This window comes from Bison bison, unplaced genomic scaffold, assembly GCF_000754665.1.
Source record: "Bison bison bison isolate TAMUID 2011002044 unplaced genomic scaffold, Bison_UMD1.0 scf7180017864201, whole genome shotgun sequence".
Classification (NCBI taxonomy): domain Eukaryota; kingdom Metazoa; phylum Chordata; class Mammalia; order Artiodactyla; family Bovidae; genus Bison; species Bison bison.
In genome coordinates, this window is record NW_011494773.1 from 2,774,641 (window position 1) to 2,801,379 (window position 26,739).

The following is a 26,739-nucleotide window of genomic DNA, read 5'->3' on the forward strand; positions in this document are numbered from 1 at the left end:
ACTCCCACCTTTATGACTTTTCTTAAGAAATGTGATCACATTTTAGAAGCTGGAGAATTATTACTGCATCGTTCAGAATAGTGACCAGTTAAAACTATCCTAAAGGCCCAACAAGAAGGACATACATAGATAAATAATGATGTCTAATATTGGGGATACTAGGAATATTTTTCAGCCATTAAAAAACATGTTTTTTAAAGAGTATTTGATAACATGGATATAGTTAGATAAATATAGATATAAATGTATTTCGGTAAAAATTGCAAAAGATTTCTTTCTATAAAATATGAGTTTGACTTTTTCAAATATCTATATCCATTCCTAGAAAAAATTCTCTAAAGAAACATACATTTTTCAGTAACTGTCTCTGGGTACCAGATAATTTTAATTTTCTTATTTGAACTCATCTGGCCAAGTTACTTTCTACAATTATATACCATCTTTCCAAACGTAAAATGGGAATGAGTACCAGGTGTTTCTACTGTGGCGTGTTCATCCCATGGAAACTGCAACAGGAGCTGGACAGACTTGCTTCTGGATGCTGCATGTATTAGTCGGGTCATGGAGGGTAAGCCTTCGCTTCTGGTTGCAGAGTAAGCCAGATGCCCTGCCTTCCTCATGGGTTGTGGAAGGTTGGGAGGAGTGACTCAGTCTCCAAGTGGAGGTCTGGAGCCAAGGCAGTAACTCTGCTCCCGCTCCGCCCTCTTTCCCAGGTTACCTCTTTTCATCCTTCAGGGCTTGCTCACCTGGTGCTTTCCCAGGTCATCTTCCCTGGAATAGGGGATCTGTGTTCCCTCTTTGAATATCCTTGCAGCACTTTAGAATTCTTATCGTGTAATTTTATGTCTATTCCTGAGATTATAAGATGAATGTGAGGCATCTACTCTGACTTTCGTGTTTGGTCATTTTGGACTATCCCTCGTTGTCTTCCACAAGTGTTCATTAATGAATAAATACACTCTTGCATGCAAAGGTTTGAATCAGCTGGTAGGAAGACAGATCTAGGATTTTGAGATGGATTGGAGGGATGATAGTCTTGAGAGAAAGCTTCCTAGCAGAGTCACTGTACTATTTCTTTCTTTTTTTTTTTTTTTTTTCCTGGGAAAGAGTATATGATTCAACATGTGGGAGAGCTAAGGCTTTGTATTCTAATCGGGCCAATCAATCAAGAAATCAATCAACACCCATTTACCCAGTGCCGACCATGTGCCCAGCACAGTTAGAGGCCCTGAGACCTTTAGGAAGCAGCTTTGCCTCTTTTCTTCAGCTCACGCATGAAATGGGGTTATTAAGACTTGCAGAATTCAGAAGGCAGGAAGGGCCAGGGGTTGGAGTGACTGGAAAAGAACCATGGAACGCCAGTGGCACTTTAGCTTCAGCGTTTCACTGTGGGTCCAGGGAAACACAGAGTTCCATGTTTCCCCAGGAAAGACGTGGATGCAGAAATGCCTCTGATGATTATTGCAAAGGTGTCATCTTAAACACAAAGATCAGGAGACGCCTCCCTGAACTTAGAAGCATGAAATAAAAAAGGAAACGGTTCCCAATAACTGCGGAGTTAGTGTGTTGGTTTAGCAGTTTTCTGCCTTTCAGGGATGGGGTGCGGGGAAGCTTGGTCTGGCTTAATTAGTCCTTCCCTGTTGAAATGTGACAAAATAGCTACCCTGAAATGTTGCTCTGTAAAAATGCAAAAGGAGAATTCGTCAATCACCTTTGTATGGGAATCAAGGATAGGAACAGAAATAAGACATGAGCTGTTAGGGGAAAGAAGATGTGGGAAATGGATACATTTAGATACCAAGCAAATCCCGCTGTTTCCTTTCAGTCTCTGGCCTAACCTTTTTTTCCCTCCTGAAATCTATGAAGGAAGTTCCTGTTTAGGGGCGGGGAGGACAATGGGCTTTGCTCGTAGCCTACTAGGAATGCTTTATGACTCCCTCCCCTCCCCATTGCCCTACCACCCTAGATTATTTTAAGTTTGAGCAGAGCTGTCTTCAGAATGACAGGACCTCCTTCATGTAACATTAGTAACAAGCTTGTCCTTGGGTGGGCTAGAGTTTATCCATACAGTGGATGGAGCAGGGAGTTGGAGGAAGGGAAGGAGTTTGTAAATTAAGACTAAAGGCCAACACTGCTCACAAGCAACAGCTGATTCCTATCTCCTGGTGCAAGCATTTATAGGTTTGCCAAGACCTTTTGCTAGCTCCTTGCCTCGAGTCTTGATTCTCTGAGCTAGACCCTAAGAAGAGCGCGTTTATTCTTAAATGTCCTTTAATGCCCACTTCATTAGAACAGTCCAATTAGGGCCCGTGAGCATGGTTTTACTGCATTATTGTTGGAGAAAAAGGTATGTTAGCAGGTAGAGGAAGGCTTTCCGCTTAAGGAAATATTACCGCCCCCCTCGCTTCCCCCAGGGGCATGGATACATGGACAAGCATATGCAAAAACTTCCGCAAGGGATTCAGCGTATCCTCAGTGAATTCCAGGAAAGGTGAGTAGTGGTCTGGGCTCAGGAGAGAAATGTCCAAGAAATGAGGGTTCTTGAACAGAACTAAAGGCCCTATTTGGGTGAGGGGATTCTGTGCTATAGCATTGCTCGCGTGGGCTTTCTCTGGTTGCTGCGAGTGGGAGCTACTCTTTGTTGCGGGCTTCTTATTGCGTTGGCTTCTCTTGCTGCTGCGCACAGACTCTAGTGCGCGGGCTTCAGTAGTTGCAGTGTGTGGCCCGTGTGGGCGTCCGTAGTGGCGGCACATAGGCTCATTACTTACGGCTTGCAGGCTCAGTAGTTGTGGTACATGGGCTGAGTTGCTCCACTGCATGTGGAATCTTGCCCGACCAGGGAGCGAACCCATCGTCCCTTGTGTCGGCAGGTGGAGTCCTGTCCTCCAGGGAAGTCCCCTGTGCTGCACGGTGCTTTGGTCTCCTAGTTGTATCTTCTGCGTTTGTCTCCTGCCTCTGCCGCTTCCTAGACCTTTGACCTAGCCAAGCCACCACCTCGTTGCTTTGCTCCCACATGGGCATTGCATCGGTCCTGCAGGGGCCGCTCTCAAAGGAAGTCTGTCTAGCTGTCTTCTTGCCTGTCAGTCTTCATGTGTGTCTCAATTTGAGCCTCGTGTTGACCCTTGGACCCTTTCCCTTTACATCTCCAGTGTGAAGGCTCTTCACAGTGGGATCTGTGCTCCTCTCTTTATCCCCCTGGGCCCCAGAGGGAATCAGTAAGTGGCTGGACAGACTGTCGGGACAAAGCCCCTACTGTCCTCCCACTGTGGGTTTTGATCGTTTCTTTCAGTAACCAGTTTAGTTTAATTATTTATGGAAGAACATTCACAGTGTGAGAGGAAAGGCATCAGTCTTCATAATCTGAGACATCCCCAGAGCAAAAGCAGGGTATCTGTGTGATGTTTCAGGTGTTACCCCCGGGGAGAAGCAGGATGAGACATCCAGAGATGGTGGGGTTTGAATCACTGAGGTTGACTCAGTCTATGAGCCTAGAATCTGTGGGTGATTCAAAGTCTTGTGCTCCCTGCATCCTCCCAGCCACACCAGTGCAGTGCTCATGGCTGTTATCATCAGTATTACAGTGGGGAAACGGCGGCACCAGAAATAAGCTGTCTTGCCCAAAGTTTCTAAAGTGGAAAGTGGAGTGGGGTCTAGATTTGGAAAGAGACACTCAAATGCCATAGCTGCATTCTTAATGCTCTGGAATCTGGTCCTATATAAGCTGATCACTCATTTGATCACTGTCCTATACCTCCGTCTTATCTGATCCTCTCCAGCTGAAGAGAAGACTCAGCAGTTTTTCAGGAGTCTCATTGGGTTGATTTGGTGAAAGCGGAAGAAGATGTCTTTAGCAAATAAACACGGTATCCAATGTGCCGAGAATGAGCCCTCCTGCTCCCACCACCTCCTAGATCTTTGAGCCAAGCCACTTGATTTTTGAAAGTCTCAGCTGTCTCATTTAAAGGATAATAGTGGCCTCCACTTCTTATAGGGCTGTAAGAACTAAAGAGAAAGGGGAGTACGTGGAAGGTACTTGGTAAACAGTTACCAAATTTATAAACAAATGTTTACAAATGTTAGCCAAGGCCCTTTGACTCCTCATGGCCCAGAAATCCCAGAAACCTTGGGATGATGTTTCCCTGATTCTCATATCCCTAGGGATGACCAGGGGTGGGGGTGTTAAGAGTGCAGATTCCCAGATTTCACCCCACGTGATCAGGCTGAACAAGGTGAGGCTGGTACACAGGTCTGGAGACTGGCACAGAGAACCACTGGCTCAGAGGGCGAAGAGCCCCCATTTTACTCCTTGGCTGGACCCGCCACGTTCCTGCATTCTCTTCCGACCCTGAGAAGTAAGTGTTAGAACCATTCTCAGCCGAATGTCTTCTACAGGCTCGATAAGGCCAACAAGTAACAGCTTCACGACTGCGGAAGAAGCCCTCGGCCGAGTCCCTTGTCTCCCCCTCCCCCCGTTTCCCAGGCTGGCTCCCTGCCCCTCTCTCCCCATCCAGCTTCTCTTTGTACCACAGTCCATGGTATTTTTGAACTTCAGGACTCCTGTCTGTCTCATTATTCTTTTAGCTGAGGAACTGCAGCACCTAATTAATAGAAAATTAGCTGCGAATGTAACATTTGGACCACAGTCAAGGCCCAAGAAATGATAAATAACCATGTGAGTGGCCTGGGAACCTGATTCCTGGTAGTCCCAGAAGTGGCACTTGCTGTGCTGTTCCAGGAAGTGACATCAGAGGGTAAAGGCCGCTGGCCGCTGGGGTCACTTGCCCCGTGGGCCTACTTCCTATCACTTCCTCAAGTTAAATGTCACTTTAAAGGCCAGGCTGGAGAGGAAGCAGAAAGGAAATTGGAACAGGGACTGGGCAGGACTTGGAGGAGGGCTTTGGGGTCCCTGTTAGGGTGTGTTTGGGGTCCCCCAAAGATACTGCAGGTCTTTGGTTGTTCCAGGCACATCCATTTGGCTTCTTCCAGAATTAGGGACTTTGTGATTGAAGGCCATGAGCTGAAGTTGAGAGGTTGGAAATCTTGTCTAAGCAGCTAGGAGCAGTGCTGGAATTTGAACCACAATTTTCTAGCCCTCAAGTCTGATGCCTTTTGCAGGACCTCAGAGCTACCTAACTACTTCAGGAGGAGAAAATGATTTTTAAAAAGTGCCAGTGAGGAAAAAGGTTTGAGGAGGGGAGGGGGAAGCAGAAGGGTCAAGGGCAAGGTGAGACGCCCCCAGGGGTCTTGTAGGGAGGCTGAAGGGCCTCCACAAGGGAGAAGAGTTGTCCAAATATCAGAGCTGCAGCAATTTTTCTCTGGATTCACCTGATTTAAATTATCTCACTTTTCTTTTTTTTCAACTTCCCCAGCAGGAAAATAGAAATTGAGCAAGCTGCCCTTTCCCTCCTGAGAGTTAAAAATCTGCTGATCAAAGGACCTGTTCAAATTCTAAGTCTGTTTGTCATGAGCCAAACCACGGTGGGGAGAAAATGCTGGGTTCCTTGGCCAAGCAGGCGGGGCCAGGAGGAAAAGCCAGTCTGACTACATTAGGGAACAGAAAGCCCACAGTAAGTGCAATATTTTGCCAGCTTTATTTAAGAGATCGATCGAAGCCTCGTTAACACTGGCCTCTACCTGAGAGTGATATAATGAATCCAGCATTTATGTGTCTCTGGAAGGAGGCTTCTGAAAAAGGAGAAAAATATAAAACAAATTGCATCTCTGGGTAGGTCCCAAAAGGGGCTGCTCTGGAGGAGGGCAATAACTCATCGACATTGTCACCGAGTGGAAGATAGACAAGGGAGGCTGCGTGTCGCTGAGGTTGAGGCAGAGACAGTACCCCTGGAAGGAAGTGTGCCTCCAGCCTTGTTCAGGGAAGGGGCTTATAAATCAGAGTCCAGGCTGAAAGCACAGCTGTCAGGGCTACCCTGAAAGAAAGGTAATACAGCCTACTCATCCCACCGCTCCCCACTAGCCAGAGGAATTTCCTGACCCCCCACTGAGGAAGGGACCCATCCTGTCTGGTTTCTTATCCTCTGGGGGGACAGGGGTGTTACCAGTTTGTTACCACCCCAGCTGGAGCTTTGGCACAAATTGGTTTTGGAGTCAGAAAGAGTTAAGTTCAAACATCACATCCTCTACTTAGGAGTTTCCTTGTCTTTATGGGCCCTCAGTCTCTTGCCCTGCTAAAAGTATGGTGTGATAGCTCTTAAAGGGGTTTTTTAGAGGATGAAATGAGATAAGAGTTAAAAAAAAAACACACAAAAATACAGTTGAGCTTTAAGAGCAATTTTGGCCATTTGTGATCAGTCACTCAGTTGAGTCTGACTCTTTCTGACCCCATGGACTGTAGCTCTCACAGGCTCCTCTGTCCATGGAATTCTCCAGGCAAGAATACTGGAGTGGGTTGCCATTTCCTACTCTAGGGGATCTTCCCGACCCAGGGATTCAACCCATGTCTCTTGCCTTGCAGGCGGATTTTTAAACCACTGTGCCACGTGGGAAAGCCCATTATTGCCCACAGAGTTATCAGCAGGCAAGTAGGAGACTCAGTAGTAACACTTGTTACTTTATAGTCACTTGATAATCAGTTTCTGATCACTTTTCAAGGTCATTTTGGCAATAATAACATTAGGAAAAGATGTTTGCTATTTTGTCTCCCTCATCAGTCTCTGTTCCCCAAACAATCCTACTCTGCAGCCTAGGCCAATGCCAACTCCAGCCCTCTTCCCAGATTTACCTCCAATCCTAACTAGAATCCCACCCTAAACCTATACCAAACTGTAACCCCAACTCTATGCCCTACCCTATTCCGACTGCATTAGTCAGCCTCTTTCAAAGGAAGAGAACCAGCAGGATGGATGAAAGAGCAACAGACAGGTGTTTAAGGAAGTGACTTGTGTGATGATGGAGACTGGCAGGTCCCAAGGTCTGCAGGGTGAGTGGTGAGCTGGGGACCCAGGAGAACTGGTGGTGAGGTTCCAGCCTGAATGCCTGAAACCCAGGAGACCGATGGTATAGTTCTGGTCTGAAAGGCCCACACGCTTGATACCTGATGAAAAGCTGCTACTTCATTGAAAAGTCTGAAGATAACTGATGCCCTAGTTCTATGACCGCAGGCAGGAAGGATTCTCTTTTACTTGGAGGAGGGTCTGCCTTTTCATTCGATTCAGATCTTCAGCTGATGGGGTGAGGCCCACCTACATGAGGGAAGGCAATTTGCTTCACTTAGTCCAGTGATTTAATTGTTAATCTCATCCAAAGTCACCCTCACAGAAGTACCCTGAATAATGTTTGAACAGTTGTCTGGATAGCAAATGACTCAGTCAAGTTGTTGCATAAAATTATCTATGATATTACCCTCCTCCCTAATCCTGTCCGGAACCCTGGCTCCAGGCTCAAGACTAAACCCAACTCCACTCTGATTAACTACTATTAAAGTGTGCTTTGCATTGCTAGAGCCTTAGTATTCTTCTTTGTGGTGGGGATATAAATCCTATCTTGACCACCACAATTTGCTAATCAGTGTGATGAGTTCAAAGCTATGGTTTTCCCAGTAGTCATGTATGGATGTGAGAGTTGGATCATACAGAAAGCTGAGCACCGGAGAATTGATGCTTTTGAACTATGGTGTTGGAGAAGCCTCTTGAGAGTCCCTTGGACTGCAAGGAGATCCAACCAGTACATCCTAAAGGAGATCAGTCCTGCATATTCATTGGAAGGAGTGATGCTGAAGTTGAAACTCCAATACTTTGGCCACCAGATGCGAAGAAGTGATTCCTTGGAAAAGACCCTGATGCTGGGAAAGATTGAAGGCGGGAGGAGAAGGGGATGACAGAGGATGAGATGGTTGGATGGCATCACCAATTCAATGGACATGAGTTTGAGTAAACTCTGGGAGCTGGTGATGGACAGGGAAGCCTGGCATGCTGCAGTCCATGGGGTCAGAAAGAGTCAGACATGCCTGAGTGACTGAACTGAACTGTGATGAGTTCACACCATAAAGAAGTTCAACTGGATATTGTATCTCTGGAATATGGAATTGTAGGGAAAGAACATTGAAAAATAGATTCTCACTCAGATGGCCACCCAATACGATTAGCATCTGCCTTCGGCCTGAGGCAGACACTCAGGGTGATTTCCATTCATTGGTGTCAGCTCCTACCCCATTCTCTGGCTAAACCCTATTAAAACTTAGAAATGTATTACTTGTTCATGAGTGTGCTGGGTCTTCACTGCTGCACAGGCTTTCTCTAGGTGCAGCCCGTGGAGGCTGCTCTCCGGTTGTGTACGGGCTTCTCACTGCAGGGGCGTGTCTTGTTGGGGAGTAGTGTTCTAGGCACACAGGCTTCAGTACCTGGGGCCGTGGGCTCAGTGGTTGCAGCTCCCGGGCTCTAGGGCACAGGTTCAGTAGTTGTGGCGCCTGGTCTTGGTTGCTCTATGGCATGTGGGATCTTCTTGGATTAGGGATTGAACCCACGTCTTCTGCATTGGCAGGCAGGCTCTTTACCACTGAGCCACTGGGGAAGGGAAGCCCCCTAAACCCTATTTTGGTAAGGTCTCTGTGTGGTTGGGATGGCCAGGGACAGAGGCATAGAACCAACCCCCGAAGATGCCTTATTGCAAAGATTATAGGTTTATAGACAACTGTGAGATGGAAAATACATTGGCAGTCTTTCACTCAAAGAGATCACTCTGCCAGATTCTTCTCTCAGATTGATCCCATATGATGAAAAGGGAAGCTGGCTTACTGGTTTCTAGAAAGATTCCTATAGAATCAAAGAGTGTTAGAACTGAAATGGATAGTGGTGTAGCCCAAGGGTTCTCAACTTTAAAATCATGGGTGCCTGGGTCTCATCCTGTACAGACTGCTCCCTCTCTGGGAATGAGCCTGGGCATTGGTGTTTTTAGAAGTATGCTGTAGCATACCATTGCCAAATGGTTCCACCAACCTAGCCCAAACCCTCTGTTTTACAGGTGGAAAAAGGAGACTCAAAGAAGTCCAGTAATTTTCATAAAATCAGATACCTAGGGGCAGAGCCATCACCCATAGGCTCAGGACTCCTAGTCCAGTGCTCTTGTCAGAGCACCATACTTCACTCATTTTATTTCTTCAGATCTGCAGCCAAAAACAGCAGGGCAGTGTAGGACCCATCCTCGTGATGAGTGGTCCTCCAACTCAGCGAATGTGAAGTTTTTCCCACCACACCAGAGGGAAGGCTTTCATTCCTCTGCCCTGAATAGCTCTTGTTCAGAGGCATACACGCACTGTGATGGAAACAATTTTCTACTAAACCATGTGGGACCCTAAACAAATAAATCCGACTCCCCCAACCTTGACCAGACAGCCGAAGGTTGTACTTACTCAGTACTGACCTTGTAAAGACAGATTGCAACTTTAGGGAGTGGATTTTGCTGTTATTGTTTTCCTTCTGGGCACTCAGAGTTTGTGTTCACCGACAAGAACTTTGGGAATTGTAGGTTCACTGTTATTAAGATCTGCTTCATCCCCGGCTATTGTGGTCAACTTCTTTCTCTACTGAATTTTAAAAAAAGTTTTAAAATTTTTAGTGAACTCATACTAAATAAACTGTTATTTTTAAGTGGGTGACTGAAATCTACCATAAGTCCAGACTTGATGTATTTAGAAGACAGAAGCCTCTGAAACAGACCTGCAAGGCACCATGTGCATTTCTCCCAGGAACCCAGAGGGTCCAGAGGAGATGCACTCATTTGGTTAGTCATTCATTCAAATGATGTGTATAGGTTCCTCCTGGGTCCAGGGAATTTGACTGACATTAAGGGAAAATTAAGGTGAATTGGACTCAGTACTTGATCTCAGTTCAGTTTCAGTTCAGTTCAGTCGCTCAGTCGACCCCATGAACTGCAGCACGCCAGGCCTCCTTGTCCATCACCAACTCCCGGAGTTTACCCAAACTCATGTCCACTGAGTCGGTGATGCCATCCAACCATCTCATTCTCTGTCATCCCCTTTCCCGCCTTGAATCTTTCCCAGCATCAAGGTCTTTTCCAATGAATTAGCTTTTTGTATCAGATGGACAAAGTATTGGAGTTTGAGCTTCAACATCAGTCCTTCCAATGAACACCCAGGACTGATTATCTTTAGGATGGACTGGTTGGATCTCCTTGCAGTCCAAGGGACTCTCAAGAGCCTTCTCCAACACGACAGTTCAAAAGCATCCATTCTTTGGCACTCAGCTTTCTTCACAGTCCAACTCTCACATCCATACATGACCACAGGAAAAACCATAGCCTTGACTAGATGGACCTTTGTTGACAAAGTAATTTCTCTACTTTGTAATGTGCTGTCTAGGTTGGTCATAACTTTCCTTCCAAGGAGTAAGCGTCTTAATGTCGTGGCTGCAATCACCATCTGTAGTGATTTTGGAGCCCAGAAAAATAAAGTCTGACACTGTTTCCCCATCTATTTGCTATGAAGTGATGGGACCAGATGCCATGATCTTAGTTTTCTGAATGTTGAGCTTTAAGCCAACTTTTTCACTCTTCTCTTTCATTTTGATCAAGAGGCTCTTTCATTCTTTTTCACTGCATATCTGAGGGTTTTGATATTTCTCCTGGCAATCTTGATTCCAGCATGTGCTTCATCCAGTCCAGCGTTTCTCATGATGTACTCTGCCTATAAGTTAAATAAGCCGGGTGACAATATACAGCCTGATGCACTCCTTTTGGAACCAGTCTGTTGTTCCATGTCCAGTTCTAACTGTTGCTTCCTGATCTGCATACAGGTTTCTTAAGAGGCAGGTCAGGTGGTCTGGTATTCCCATCTCTTTCAGAATTTTGACCTCAAGAAGTTTAAATCTAATGGGCATGGAAGGTTAATTTCCTCAAAACCCATACCATAGCAAGTTGATGTTCCCTAAAGGTTCTACATCAGCGGTTCGGGGTGAATGAGATTACTTCTAACTGAGGGATAAATAAAGGTTCCAATGATGATTGGAATCCTTTAATTTGGATTCAACCCTTTAGTTGAACCTTGGAAAATAGATACAATTTTAGGCAGAAATGTAAATCATGTGGGTGAGGAACCATCATGTGTAAAGAGAAACAAAGGGGAAGGCAAATGTGTATATGAGGTGTGTTTGTGTTTTGTATGGTAAGCAGGGGAGAATGATCTGAAAAAAATTGAAGTGTAGATCTTATGGACTCAAGAGTTGAAATGGGTTTTAGGGATTATCTGGTTGACTTTATTTTGTACATTAGAAAGATAATGAGAATAATAATAATAGCAGCAATGTGTGAGTTACTTACAGCATACATTTTGTAGGCAGTTATTGAGTTACATGCTTCACACGGGTTTTTCTGCTTTACATAGTTTTAAGTTCAAAAGCAGAGACATTACTTTACCAACAAAGGTCCGTCTAGTCAAGGCTATGGTTTTTCCTGTGGTGATGTATGGATGTGAGGGTTGGACTGTGAAGAAGGCTGAGCACCAAAGAATTGATGCTTTTGAACTGTGGTGTTGGAGAAGACTCTTGAGAGTCCCTTGGACTGCAAGGAGATCCAACCAGTCCATTCTGAAGGAGATCAGCCCTGGGATTTCTTTGGAAGGAATGATGCTAAAGCTGAAACTCCAGTACTTTGGCCACCTCATGTGAAGAGTTGACTCATTGGAAAAGACTCTGATGCTGGGAGGGATTGGGGGCAGGAGGAGAAGGGGACGACAGAGGATGAGATGGCTGGATGGCATCACTGACTCGATGGACGTGAGTCTGGGTGAACTCCGGGAGTTGGTGATGGACAGGGAGGCCTGGCGTGATGCGATTCATGGGGTCGCAAAGAGTTGGACACGACTGAGCGAATGAACTGAACTGAACTGAAGTTCTTTCCTCACAATATATCTTGGGGATCAATGTTATTATTATGTCCACTTTGCAGATGAAGAAACTAAGGCTCAGAAGTCAGCCATCCAGTGAGGGGGAAAAAATTGGGATTTGAACCCAAGGCTACATTTTCTCTACTGCCCTGATTCTACCGTGGGTGTTCAGAGAAGGTTATTGGTTGGGGGGAAAGCGGGGAGAGCTGAGGCATGCACTTTGGATGTGTTGAGTTGGGGGTGCTCATGAGACCTCCAGGAGGAGAGTTGAGTTTGGAGGCTGGGGAAGAAGTAATAGTACAGAAAAGGAGTTTGTTTTGGGAAGTTACATACTAATGTCTGCCTACTGAGAACCCCGGTTTAGATCGACTCTCTGGCGGAATTTCCAGACAGCAATTCTAGCAGCTCATCGGCAAGGCTGCTGTGTAGTGTGTGATTGGTTTTCTAGACCCATCTTCAGAAGCTTCAGTCAAGGTCTTCTTTTTTTTTTTGACATGTTTCAGGTCTTCTGTCCTCCACGTGTATTCACAGTACTGTCTCCATTTTTCTGAAGGGACTTTGCAACTTGTCCTATGACTCACCATTGAGATATGCCTCTGTGAGGTACTGAGTTGTATGGCATTGGGTGCAATAAGTGTTTCTGACTCTGTGACCCTGGTAGTGATGAAAACCTCATTTTGTGGGAGGAGCTGAAGATGGTGAGCTTGTTCACAAGGAGGTGGGAGGACCAGAGGGAAGCAGGCAGAGCTGGTAGCCCAGGAAAGCTCTTGTACCCTAGGATAAAGAGAGAAGTTCAGAGAAGGTCTTAACTACCTTCAACCCCAAGTCTCTTGTCACTTCCTGACTTTGATGAGCAGTGCCTTAATTGTTGGAACCAGGAACGTCTGAGCAGAGGGGCAAACTGAAGCAAGGAGTGGAGAAGACTTAATTGAGTCTTAGAGTCTGGAATTCACATTATTCTGTAAGAAAAGGATCTGAGGGTTGGAATATGAATTAGTCTTTCATTGCTGCTGTAACAAATGAATAAACTTAGTTACCTAAAGCAGCATCCATTTACTAGCTCAGAGTTGTATAGGTAAGAAGTGCAGTAGGTTTGGATGGGTCCTCTGCGAAGGGTCTCACAAGGCTGAAATCAAGGTGTTGGTTGATGGGCTCTTATCTGCAGATTCTGAGATAACCTATATATCCAACCTGAGGCCCATTGTTGACCACAGTTAATTCCTCGCAGTTGTAGGATTGAAGTGCCCATTTCTTTGCCTACTGTCTTCCCAGGGCCATTCTTGTCTCCTAAAGGCTGTTCACATTGTTTGTCATGGATCTACCCCATCTACCAGGCCAGCAATGGGGCCTGAAATCCAACCTTGGCTATAAATCTGTGACTTCCTGTTTATTACCAGTTGGAGAGACTCTGCTTTTAAAGGGCTCATGTGATGAAATTGGGCCCACCTGTATAATCTCCTTTTGCCACGTGTTTTAATTTGCATGGACTGTCATAACAATGTACCACCAACTGGGTGGCTTAAACAATCAGATCAGATCAGTTGCTCAGTCGTGTCCGACTCTTTGCCACCCCATCAATTGCAGCACGCCAGGCCTCCCTGTCCATCACCAATTCCCGGAGTTCACTCAAACTCATGTCCATCGAGTCGGTGATGCCATCCAGCCATCTCATCCTCTGTCATCCCCTTCTCCTCCTGCCCCCAATCCCTCCCAGCATCAGAGTCTTTTCCAATGAGTCAACTCTTCGCATGAGGTGGCCAAAGTACTGGAGTTTCAGCTTTAGCATCATTCCTTCCAAAGAACACCCAGGACTGATCTCCTTTAGAATGGACTGGTTGGATCTCCTTGGAGTCCAAGGGACTCTCAAGAGTCTTCTCCAACACCACAGATCGAAAGCATCAATTTTTTGGCACTCAGCTTTCTTCACAGTCCAACTCTCAAATCCATACATGACCACTGGGAAAACCATCACCTTGACTAGACGGACCTTTGTTGGCAAAGTAATGTCTCTGCTTTTCAATATGCTATCTAGGTTGGTCATAACTTTCCTTCCAAGGAGTAAGTGTCTTTTAATTTCATGGCTGCAGTCACCATCAGCTTAAACAATAGACTTATTATCTCACATTTCTGGAGGCCAGAAGTCTGAAATCAAGGTGTTGGTCAGGTTGATTCCTTCTGTGGGCTAGAAGGGAAGGGTCTGCTCCAGGCCTGTCTCCTTGGTTTCCAGCTGACATCCTCATGTTCACATGGTTTTCTCCCTGTGTGCATGCCTGTGTCCAGACTTCCCCTTTTTATAAGGATGCAAATCATCCTGGATTGGGGCCCACTCTTAGGATCTCATCGTAGCTAACTATATCTGCCATATCCCCTTCCAAATGAGATCACTTTCTGAGATACTGGGGGTTAGATCTGCATCATATGTGTTTCAGGGCGCAGGGGACACAGTTCAACCCGTAATATCATCTAGTATATATGTCATGATACTGACAATGCATCCTGTTCTTGGGTTCTGCCTGCACTCAAAGGGGAGGGAAGACAGAGTTGAAGGTCATTCCTAGGATTTTGCTTGTCACTGAGTCCTTGAACCAAGAGAGTTGCTCAGTGGTTGGGATGTGAGGACAGCCGTTAGTAAAAAGGAGATCACTGGTGGCCAGGGTGAGAGCAGCTTCCACGTGATGGAGAGTGTGGAGCCTGCTGCCATCAAGAAGCAGCTGTGACCAAGAGGAGGCCAAGTGGTGAGAAGAGAAGAAACGGGTTGAATAAAAGAGACCTGGACATGTGTGTTGTTTGGAAATAACCAACAGAGAGGAATCTGCAGCCAGCTAAACAGCCAGCTATTTCTGGTCGTCTCCATGCCCCTTCTATGGAAACTTGACTTATTCTCCCATATGGATTTTGTAAAACTGCATGTATTATTACGTGGCCTTTGTAAACAGAGATGTGTGCCATCTGACTGAGTTACAGTTACTTTGGAGACACATGTTTGCTTACTTGTGGCCTGGTAAATCTCAGTCTTAATATCACGGGAACGCTTTTCTATTTGGTCTCCCCTTTCTTGATTCTTTTAAAATAAAATTCTTTAAAAATTTTTTTGATTCTTTTAAAATAAAATTCTTTAAAAAATTTTTTTTTTTTTTTTTCCAGAAGGAAAGTTTTGATAGAACCTGGTAATAGCACTAGCTATTGCTGATGGAAAATCTACCACATGACAGGTCTTATGAGAATTGAGAAGTGAAAAGTTAAAATGTTAGTTTTTTAGTCATGTCCAACTCTTTGTGGGAGAAGGCAATGGCATCCCACTCCAGTACTTTTGCCTGGAAAATCCCATGGACGGAGGAGCCTGGTAGGCTGCAGTCCATGGTGTTGCTACAGTTGGACACGACTGAGCTACTTCACTTTCACTTTTCACTTTCATGCATTGGAGAAGGAAATGGCAACCCACTCCAGTGTTCTTGCCTGGAGAATCTCAGGGACGGGGAAGCCTGGTGGGCTGCCGTCTATGGGGTCACACAGAGTCGGAGACGACTGAAGCGACTTAGCAGCAGCAACTCTTTGTGACCCGAAGGACAGTAGTCCAGCAGGCTCCTCTGTCCATGAAATTGTCTAGGCAAGAATACTGGAGTGGGTAGCCATTCCCTTCTCCAGGGGATCCTCCCTACCTTAGTATCTAACCTGGGCCTCCTGCATTTCAGGCAGATTTTTTACCATCTGAGCCACCAAGGAAGCCCTAGAGAAGTGTGTGTGTACATTATTACTCACCCGCTTCTACAAGGCAGACTGTTGCCTCCATATCACATGTGGGGAAACCGAGTCTCAGAAAGCCTTCAGGGCTGTGGCCAAGGTTACAGAGCCAGTAAGTAGTGATGCTCTGTCTCCCCAGCACTTTGTCACTATCCTCACATCAAATCCTTCGTTTTCTACAGTTTGGCAAGTTTCTTCTTTTGCAAATGGTCACTATTTCTTTAGGATGCACAGAGAGTAGCAGATATTCTGTGAGAAACAGCTGTAGTGCTCACCTTTTATCCCCCTCCCAGTCGAAACTCCTGGTCTTCCCAGCTCAGCTGTTTGAGAAATTACTCAAGGAAGAATGTTCATCTCTACGCAGCATGATTCATTGCCGAGCAAAGAACAATACAGAGGCATTTCAGCCAATGTGACTTTGCAAAGGTCATGCACACAGGAGCCCAGGGGTTTGTGATGGACACGGTGCCTAAGGCACAAGATCACATTTGCTTCTCTTTCTGGATACATTTTATCATAAGAGGGTTTGCAAGGCCTGTTCTCATTTCCAAAGAGTACTGTGAATCTTAGAAGACATTTCAAAGGAGATGTGCGGAGGAAGAACCTAGAGCAATTGGAAGTCAGGGTCTTGGAGTGGAGAAGCAGCAGGGGTGGCTCCAGACTTGGCACGATTGAGAAGTGATGGGTTGTCCAGAAGTGAGGTAGCTTTGGGGGAATGCAACAAGCTAACTGGGTTTTGGAGGAAGTGTAGGAGTTTGTCAGGTGAGTGGAAAGTAGACGGAGGGAAAGAAGGGCCTCTCCTGCCTGAAATGCAGGAGGCCCAGGTTAGATCCTAAGGTAGGGAGGATCCCCTGGAGAAGGGAATGGCTACCCACTCCAGTATTCTTGCCTAGACAATTTCATGGACAGAGGAGCCTGCTGGACTACTGTCCTTGGGGTCACAAAGAGTTGCTGCTGCTAAGTTGCTTCAGTCGTGTCCGACTGAAGGGCAGAATACAAAGATTCCAAGATCAAAGCTTGTCATGCCAATGGCTCAAGTCTAAATGATAACGTTAGTAGTGATACCACTACCTGCATACCAATACACAAACGCATATATGTTACCTATTGTATTAATTATATTTTAAGTGCGGGCATGCTAAATCACTTCAGTTGTGTCTGACTCTTTGCCACCCTGAGGATGGTAGCCTGTCAGGCTCCTCTGTCCATGGGGATTCTCCAGTCAAGAATAGTGGAGTTGGCTGCCATGCCCTCCTCCACGGGATCTTTCTGACCCAGGGATCAAACTCATGTTTCTTACATCTCCTACACTGGCAGGCAGATTCTTTACCACTAGCACCGCTTGGGAAGCCCATATTTTAGGTACATTGGTTACATTAACTCATCTGTTGCTCAAAGCATTCATATGAGGTGGGTGCCATTATTGCCCTTGTTTTAAAGATGAGGAAACCAAGCCTAGGTGAGTTACCTTTCCAGAGAAACCTCAGCTGTCAGAGTCAAGTTTTTAATCCAGCAATCTACATCTAGAGCAGTGTTATCATTCAGTTCAGTCGCACAGTCATGTCCAACTCTTTTGCGACCCCCTGGACTGCAGTACTATCATTAGAACGTTCTTTAATGATGGAGATGTTCTAAATCTGCACTTCATTGAAGGAGTCACTAACCTCATATGGCTGTCAGTGTGCCTGGTGTGACTGAGGATCTGAATCTTACATTGTCTTTAATTTTGATGATATGCACATTTAAATAGGCACATTGGCTAGAAACCACTGTATTGCACAAGGCAGGTTGCTAGTCTACATAACTGTAACACTCTGTTGCCTTTGAAATTGGAGTGTGCAGAGCTGACTCAGTAACGACCGTGGTGGTACTAACAACAGCCACAGGAACAAGGGCTGCTATTTGTTGAGCTCTTACTGTGTGCAGGGCATTGTGCTGAATGTTTCCACGAGGTTGTGTCCTGTGATCTCCAGGAAAACCTCGTGCGTGAAGGCTATAGGTAAAGATTCTGGATCCAAAGTTCTGCTGCTAAGTTGCTTCAGTCATGTCGGACTCTGTGAGACCCCATAGACGGCAGCCCACCAGGCTCTGCCGTCCCTGGGATTCTCCAGGCAAGTCACTGGAGTGGGTTGCCATTTCCTTCTTCAATGCATGAAAGTGAAAATTGAACGTGAAGTTGCTCAGTTCTGTCTGACTCTTCACGACCCCATGGACTGCAACCTCACAGGCTCCTCCGTCCATGGGATTTTCCAGGCAAGAGTACTGCCTGAATGCAAAACCCAGCTCTGCCACTTGTTAGCTCTGCAGCCTTAGGCACATTCCTTCTTCTCTCTGTGCCTCAGTTTCCTCATTTGGGAGATGGACTTAACAGCAGCATCCACTTCATATGCTTGTTATGATGATCGCAAGAATCTATGCATTTAACACATGCCGCATGGTGCCTGACGTGTGATAAGCATTGGACACGTGGGTGGTATTGATGTTACCACCCTTACACATTAGATGAAGAAACCGAGGCACAGAGAGAAAGGCTTCAAGCTGGTAGGCATGGCTGACTCTGGAAGAGTCGGTATTCAACCCACAGGTAGCTTGATTTCAAAGTCCACATTGTTAACAACCAGCTGTGGTTTCCATTCAGAGTTTCTGGAAGTATCATTTGTGGAGAATTGGTATTGAAATCCTCTAGGGTGCTTGTTAAAAATACAGTCTCTTAGACTTACTGAGAATAAGTATCATAAATTGTTTAGGGTGAAGACCAGGAATATGCGTTTTAGTAAGTTCCCCAGGTGACTTTCAAGTACAATGTAACCAATGAGAAGCCACTGAAAAATTGTAATGGGGAGGTAAGTAGGAGAGCACAGGTTTGAAGCCTAGAGAATATGCAGAGGATAAAGTAATTCTGTAAACAGATCTATTTTTAGAAAGCTCTTTCTCACTGAGAACTCCAGCTGAAGCCTGGAGAGAGGTCCTGGGATAAGCTTGACAAGCTGGACATGTTTGGAACCTTCTGTCACCAGCAAAGTGATGGGGCATGGGACCAGGAGAGCGGATGAAAGTTGTAAGAGAGAGGCAAGGAATGCAGATTACTATCTTCAGAGGGAAAAGCAAGAGGAGGGATGCTGGCTTATGGACAGCCAAGACTGACAGAGGGTTGTTTGCAGAACGCATGAGGCTTGAGCTTGTTTATAGGAAGAGCGGACCCAGTGGAGTAAAAGGATCTGAAGACAGGGAAAGGACTGGATCATTTTGGATTAAAATCCCGGCAGAGGAAAGAAGGACTCATGTCCTTGGGAAAAGTTGAAATACTTTCTTTAGGATAGGAAGGAAAAATAGAGAAAAGCTTAGAGGTTGAATTTACAACTGGAATTCTTGGAAGTGTAATTCTAGATTGTTCCAAATGACAGCACTGGTGAAGAAGAAGGATAAATATGGTCACATCTGCAATACTTTGAAGGCCTTCCCCTCTCTGCAAGGCATTGTAGAGTTCTCTTGAGGAATTACCTTTTTTGTAATCCCAAGAGGTAAATGTAATGGCCATACCCACTCTACAGCCCACAAGAAGGAATTAATTGTCCGTGCTCATGTAACTATTAGGTATTATAGTAGAGCTGAGATTCAACCCCAGAGAGTCTGGATTCAGAGTTTGGTTTCTCATCACACAGCTATACTGTGTGATGAAAAGGCGGCAATGACAACATGCATTCTCATGGTACTAAAAACACTCATCTGCCCATTTTACAGATGTGGTAGCTGAGGCAGAATTTGCCAAACTTGTCACATATGTTGGTAGGGCCAGAGCTCTGGCTGGACTTCAGGCCTCTTGACTTCTAGTTGTGTTTTCTTTCCCAGGATGTGAACACCCACACACAGCTCCTGAATAACTGGTGTTGCATTTCTGGGCAGTCTCTTTCCCTCTCTCTTCTTCCATTCCAACCCCTGCCCTCACCCCTCCTCCTATCCTAACCCCAGCCCTGAAAAGGCCAGGAAGGTGGTCCAGCACCTGCTCCCTCCTTCTGCCGGAATCCTTGTCCTGGCCAGGTGCCACTGCCCTGCTCCAGCGCGAGAGGCCCCATGCAGGCAGGCAGCGGGTGGGAAGGCCACGTTTGTTTTGCTTTTATTGTTAAATAACATAAATCTCTTGGCTGCACCACCCGCCGGGACGTGTGTCGTGTGTCTTCCCGCACAGTCGCTAATGAGACAGTTAATCATTTGTTTATTCTGTATGAGAGAGGTGGCGGCCATATCTCTCAAACCAGATGTGGGGCTGAGGACCCTTGGGGGAGCTGCCCAGCCCTGGCACGTGAGTTGCCCACGTCCCAGCACGATCCTGCCCTGCAGGCCCCCATACCTCTTTCCCTGAAGTCTTGGCCAGGGTGTAGGCATCAGCTGATGATTATTATTACTGTTATTGGAGTTATTATTTTTTAAAATACTCCCTTCCCTGAGAACCAAAAAAAAAAAAAAAGTAATTTATGGAAATGCTTTGTTGGGAGATAAGTAGGTTTCCTCTTGGGCACAGGGGGTTTATCTCACTTATGCAGGGGTTCCTAGAGGTCGTGCAATGCATGAGATAAAGCTCTGGGATTCTCCCTTGGGAAGACGGTCAGCATTTGCTGTCTTCCTAGTTTCAGGGTTAAAGAGGTGAAATCAACTGTGTTCCTCCCCCAGTCTCCCTGGGTCTGAGGCCACTTTTATTAGAGCAAATCGGGCTTGTCCAGGAGGCATGGGGTGGGGAGAAGAGAGCCCCGAGGATGTGAGGAAGGGGTTAGAGTGGGGGTCTGCTTCGGGAGTGACAGCTGTCGGTCCCTGGACCGCCCCATCTGAATGATGGTCTTCAAGGACTCCCCCCTCAACCATTTGCATGCTGCCAGCATCCTCCTGCTATTTTCTTGCTGTTTGGATAAATCCTATTGCCCGAAGCCTCTATTTCAATTAACTAGGTCCAACTGTCTGTGTCCTGAGGCATTGGGATCGGCTGGAGCTGCTGCGTTTTCTGCAGGGCATTGCATGCTTGACAGTCTGTCTCTCTGTCTGACTTCAGTGTGCCGGCTCCCATCCTTGAGGCTGTGCCTCTCTGCAGAACTGTTTGCATCCCCAAGGGGCAGGAGGGGGCGGGGTGGTGGTGTGTGCGAAACTACCCAGGGCAGGGCTTATGTTTCAGGAGTAGCTTGGACAGGCAGAATAGCTATTCTTTTAGACCACTGGAGCGGGGAGTTAAGAGAGCAAGGGTCCGCCACAGAAACAGGGAAGCAGGTCGGAGTGGGCAGTGAAGTGGAATCAGCCCCCTACTGTGGTTGCTCTTCTGCTTTCTCTCTGCTTCACCCTGGGGCCCTGGGTGAGGTGCTTCTACCTGTAGTCTTCCACCTAGATATGTTTTCCCTCTTCTCATCCATTCTTCTCCCTGTTTTCTACCCCCAGGACTCCTTGGCAACCTGTTTATCTTTGCTCTTGCTGTTTCTTCCATCAGAATTTCCTTCTCTTTCCTTTCCTACTACTCTTTATCAAAACCCACCCTTCAAGGCTCAGTTCAAATGCTTCCCCTCCAAGCTTTCCCGCTGTCTTCCCTGGGCAGATTGAACCTTGCTTTCTGTGGTTGGGAGTGCTGTTTCTCACATCCTGTCCCTTCTTTGGGTCAAGGGCTATCTTCCCATCTGTGTGTCTTACACATCATGGCATCACACAATCCACGTGGTTCTGTGTCTTTGGATTTGTTTGGTTTGGCTCTTTAGTGGGTTTGATGGTGATTTCCCCAAAGATATGGTGCATTCTAATTTTTGAAACCTATGAATATTACCTTATTTGGTAATTGGTCATTGCAGGTGTGATTAAGCTAAGGATCTTGAGATGAAGAGATGATCAGATGAGCCCTAAACCCAGTGACAAGTGTCCTTATAAGAGACACACAGGGGAGATTTTTCAGACAGGAAGGAAATTGGGATGAAGATGGGGGTAGAGATCTCAGTGATGTGGTCACAAGCCAATGAATCCAAGAAATTCTGACAGCCACCAGAAGCTGAAAGAGACAAGGAAGGATCCTCCCTGAGAGCCTCCAGAGGCAGTAGCTCTGCCAACACCTTGATTTCAGACTTGTGTCCTCTAGAATTGTAAGAAAATAAATTTCTGTTGTTTCAAGCCACGCAGTTTGTGATAATTTGTTATAGAAGCTCCCGGAAACTAATAACAGGCTGGTGGGCCTGGGAGAGCAGGAGGAACGCATAAAAATACCAGTGTGGGGAATCTGGACCCTTCCTTCCAGACTGTTGTTTATGACCCCTGATTCCTCTTGCTTCTATTTCACACAGTACAAGTCCTGTTACTTCTGCACCAGGCCCTGTGTGGTTAAGCGCAGGCGTCGCCATAGTTGGAAGGTCAATACTGAGTAAATATGCAAGGGTCTTTGTTTTAAAAGGACTCTCTGTGTGCCTTATTCCTCTGTTATTGTTTGGGTAGGCTACTAGAGAAGTGTGTGTGTGTGTGTGTATGCTTTTCAATGCATGCACGCACATGCAGCCTGCACTTTGCCAGCTGTTATCCCCCTCTGGTGGTCACTGGCATATATCCATCACCTGAGCATCTAAAATTCCAACGAAAGGAAGATCACTGGGTCAGGAGGACACAGGGAGAGTCAACCCGTTTAGCATGGTTTATGTTGGTGTGCTCTCTCCTTAAGAGTTTCAGTGGATGATTCTGCTCCGCAGCTAAGAGTGTTGTGTAAATGGAAAGAAAAACGGCTTTGGAGTCTCACAGATAGGTTCACTTCTTAACTCTGATGCTTAATATCTACGCTGGTCTGAGTTTATCTAACCTTGCCAATCCACATCTGTAAAATGGAAGAGTAACAGATACCCTCCCAGGAGGAACACAAGATTATGTTAAATAGTGTGCTTCAGATGCCTGGTACATAGTAGGCACTTAGTCATCATTTATTTCCTTCCTCTCACCCACACATGATTAATTCTGCTATTAAAGTTATGCTTCTGTTGTAAATCATACCTTTATCTCAGAAAAATTGAGTAGTTCTGTCACATTATTTTCTGGAGAATAGGAAGATGTTCTTTTTGCAAAGGGGAAGCTAGGGATTTGAACAGAGGAAATGAATATTCAGATGCCAGTAAACCAATATTTATTAACTCCAATATAAGCCAGGGCTTCTCTGATAGCTCAGTTGGTAAAGAATCCACCTGCAATGCAGGAGACCCCAGTTCAATTCCTAGGTTGGGAAGATCCCCTGGAGAAACGATAGGGTACCCACTCCAGTATTCTTGGGCTTCCCTTGTGGCTCAGCTGGTAAAGAATCTGCCTGAAATTTGGGAGGCCTGGCTTCGATCCCTGGGTTGGGAAGATCCCCTGGAGAAGGGAATGGCTACCCACTCCAGTATTCTGGCCTGGAGAATTCCATGGACTGTACAGTCCATGGGGTCACCAAGAGTCAGACACGATGTTCACTTTTCAATATAAGCCAGTTCCTTTACTCAAATATATTATTTGATTCTTACAACAACTCAATCAGATTGGTAAACTGATGAGGAAATGCTGACCTAGGGAGTTCTACCTGCTGTAGGTTACATAGCTGAGAAACCTCCTTCCTACCCAGGATGCCTGACTCCTGTGCCAGTCAGCACTCTATGCCCCACCATGCTGCTTCCCTAGGGGCCCTGGGGCAAATATAGCTTATGAAGAGCCCAAATGTAAGGATTAATCAAGAAGAGCAAAACTGTCATTCCCAATTGCCAACAGAGAACAGAATATGCAGTTCCAGGGAACGGGTTTTCTCCCAGTCATCCAGCAATAAGGGATGGAGGAGTTTGCATAGAACCTGACCAGCAGTGTAGTGCTAGACCCAAGAGCTTTCCCCTCTGTCCTACTGCTTATGGATATGACGCCCATTATTGTTTCAGGAGGCTTTGATAAAGGCTACATACACTACCACGTGTAAAGTACGTAACTAGTAGGAACCTGCTATAAAGTGCAGGGAGGTCAGCTCGGTGCTCTGTGATGACCTAGAAGGTGTGATGGGGGGTGGTGGGAGGGAGGCTCGAGGTGGGGGGATATGTGTGTGCAAATAGCTGATTCACGTTGTGCAGCAGAAATTAACACAACATTGTAAAGCAGTTATATTCCAATGAAGAAAAAAGACTACCTAGGATATGTAATACACTGCAGGTTGGTGTGTCTCCTGAGTCGAGTTTGTGTTTTGTCTTCATGTCTCATTAAATGGTGTTTTTCCCCCATAGCAGTAAGTTTGAATTAGTGTATCACTATGCAGTTACAGGAGAAGGCAATGGCAACCCACTCCAGTACTCTTGCCTGGAAAGTCCCATGGACAGAGGAGCCTGGTAGGCTGCAGTCCATGGGGTTGCACAGAGTCGGACACTACTGAAGCGACTTAGCAGCAGCAGCAGCAGCAGCGTTAGAGTACAGACAGAGGAAATTTCTTCAGTACTCTTTGAATTAAAACCCAGAGCTGAGTCTCAGCCACCTAACACTCCTGGGCATCTTGTTCAGCTTTGCAGACCAGTGGAGGGACTTGTGGGGACATGGGTTTACAAAGGAGACAGAATTGTAATTCACCAAGGAGGTCAAAGAACCACATATGAGATATGAAAACACTTGAAACTTACCATAGTTTCCTGCGTGGTTATTGGGAGACCTGTGTCCTAGTTCTTGATCCACCAGCTTTGCAACCTAGAAGAAGTTATTCCCTCTCTGGAATTCAGTTTGTAAAATGAAAAGGTCAGGCAAGATGATATCTAGCTTTCCTTTCAGACATAAACATATGTTGTGTTTTGAATCGGAGTGCAGTCAGAGGGCCTGGGGTGTGAGAAGAGGTAGAGATCCTGATCACCCTGGACAAGTAGAGTTTCAGCAGGGTACAGAGGAACTTCAGTGGTTCTATATAGATATCTGTGCTACCTATATATGCAATGGGTCAAGAACTATTCCTGGATGGGGCTGGTTGGCATTAGACTTCCCCATCATCATGCACAGTGCCATGGGAACATTTTTATTAAAGCATTCACCAGGCTCTAGTGGCATGTCCCTCACTAGTTGCAAATTTCTTGATGTGTGGGTAGACTTTTAACTATTTCTTGTGATGATCAGTGAGTGGTGGTGGAAAGAATGGATGCAACAGCTAAGCTCTTTTAGATTCCATTTCTCCAGAGACATTTCCTTCTTGCATCAGTTTTGTTTGTAAGAATCTCTTCTCAATGGGACAGTAGATTCTAAAGCTTATATTAGGAAGGGTCGGTGAAGATGAGTTGAGGTTTGCAGATATGGGTGAATGTTGGAAGTTGTGCCTATGGTTCTGGCAAAAAAAAAAAAAAAAAAAGTCCTCATTTTTAGCCCCTTCCCTGCTTAGGTTGTGAAGTTACATTGAAAATGATATGATTGCAGGCAAAGGCAGGAATAATGTTCACTGGCTTATAGCTTTGTTATAGTCTCTGTTTCCATTGCTAGTCTGTGGTCAGACACCATAGGTTTGACAGTGTATATATAACTGACTTATAACCATCATACACATTGCACCCACTGTTTTTCCCTTCCTTATACCCTCAGAGACTCCCATTAGAGGCATTATCATTTTTTGACTCAATACAAGTCCTACTCTCTTCAGATCTGTGAGCTGAATTTCATTTAACATACTCTCTCCCCTTTCCCAAATTTTATTTTTATCTTGATACCAACTCAAGGAGTTGGAGGTAATCCCTGGGAAGAGGAGTCTAAAGATAAACCAAAGGTACACATACAAGATAGAAAGAGGGAAAGAACTTATACAATAGTGTCTGTTGAATAGTTACTATGTGCCCAACTTAGTGCTCTGGGTGTTATGCATATTATTTATGCACATAAAGAGACCCTATGAAGAGAGTATGATTCTGTAATTTTACATAGGCAGAGGCTTAGACTCAGGACAATGAAACAAGTGTCCAAGATCACACAGCTAGTGAAAGGCAGATCTGGGACTTGAAGCAGGACTGTGTGACTCCAGACTTGGTCTGTCTTTCAATCTAGCATCTTTATTTTCCCAAATACTTTCCTTACAGCCTCTATATCCTAGATATATTTCATACATACCACTAAAAGGATCAAATGGTGACATAGTACTTAGGTGCCTAGCCCATGCCCTGACATAAAAAAAATAACTCTGTAGACATTATTGATATTGCTATTATTTTCACATTTGATAGTTTGGGTTGTGAAGAGGGAAAACAAAGTTACTTAATTGGAGGAAGTTTGGTATTTGGATACTAGGGTAAATGTTACTGATTATTAATTAATTTCAGGCTTTATGAGGAATGAGTAGCTGCTCTGTTTAAAGGTTGCATTTGCTTCAACCTAGGTAAGCCTTTAAAGATCTCTGTTACAGACTCTAACTTGTTTCTAAGTGATTATTATTGCCATCACTTTTAGGCACCCATGCAATATTCCTGTGGTGCATGACATGGTTCAACATTCCAGAATTCAGTTTGTGAACTTTGGAAACTAGCATTGTATGCCATTAAAGAATAGCTCCCGGCCTGGGCGCCTCTGTCCATGGTGCTGAAATCACAGCTCCTGGGAGGCAGAAGCAGATGGTACCACATGGTACCACTCATCTCCATAGCCTGCCTGAGCTCAGAGACTGAACTACTGTGAAGAGCAGGCTGGCTTGGGAATTGCAGGATCTGAGTAAAGTTCTAATAACTTGCTGTGTGGCCCCAGGCAAACCACCTAGCCTTTCTGTTTCAGCTTTCCTGCTGGTAAATCTGGATTGCTACATTCTGTCTTTCCTGTTTTGCAGTGCTGCTGATTTTGTGTGAGTAAATGATATAACAGATGCTGAGTAGGATATGAATGCACAGTATGATTATGCTGTTATTATTGTTGCTCAGTCTTTTAATCATACATTTCGACTATATCATCTTAATTTACTGAGGCACCCTAAGGCCTAATAAAATACAAAGCAGTGAACAGAAAATCAAACAAACTGATAAATTCACTGGCAAAACAAAGAAATAAGTTTTCTTTGTGTTTTGCCAGCTCCTGTGTAGTCATATAGCTCAGGGTGTGTCTCTAAGAAGAAGAAAGAAAATGACCAGTGAGGAGTCAGCCTCTTTCTGGAAAGAGGTAAGACAAAGAAGATCATATCTTGTTACCTCCAC

General features: G+C 45.4%; 1 protein-coding gene across 3 annotated transcripts in view; it reads left to right on the top strand.

The window, feature by feature from the left end:
- The window catches only part of NRXN3 (neurexin 3), a 1,738,382-nt gene that overhangs the window by 195,322 nt on the left and 1,516,321 nt on the right, over nucleotides 1-26,739 (top strand). Inside the window, exon 6 of one of the 3 annotated variants that reach the window (XM_010844398.1) lies at nucleotides 14,284-14,307. The exons of the other annotated variants lie outside the window; for them this stretch is intronic. Within the exon in view, the coding sequence (XP_010842700.1) occupies nucleotides 14,284-14,307 (24 nt within the window). The remainder of the gene's footprint in view (nucleotides 1-14,283; nucleotides 14,308-26,739) is intronic. 3 annotated transcript variants of the gene reach the window in all.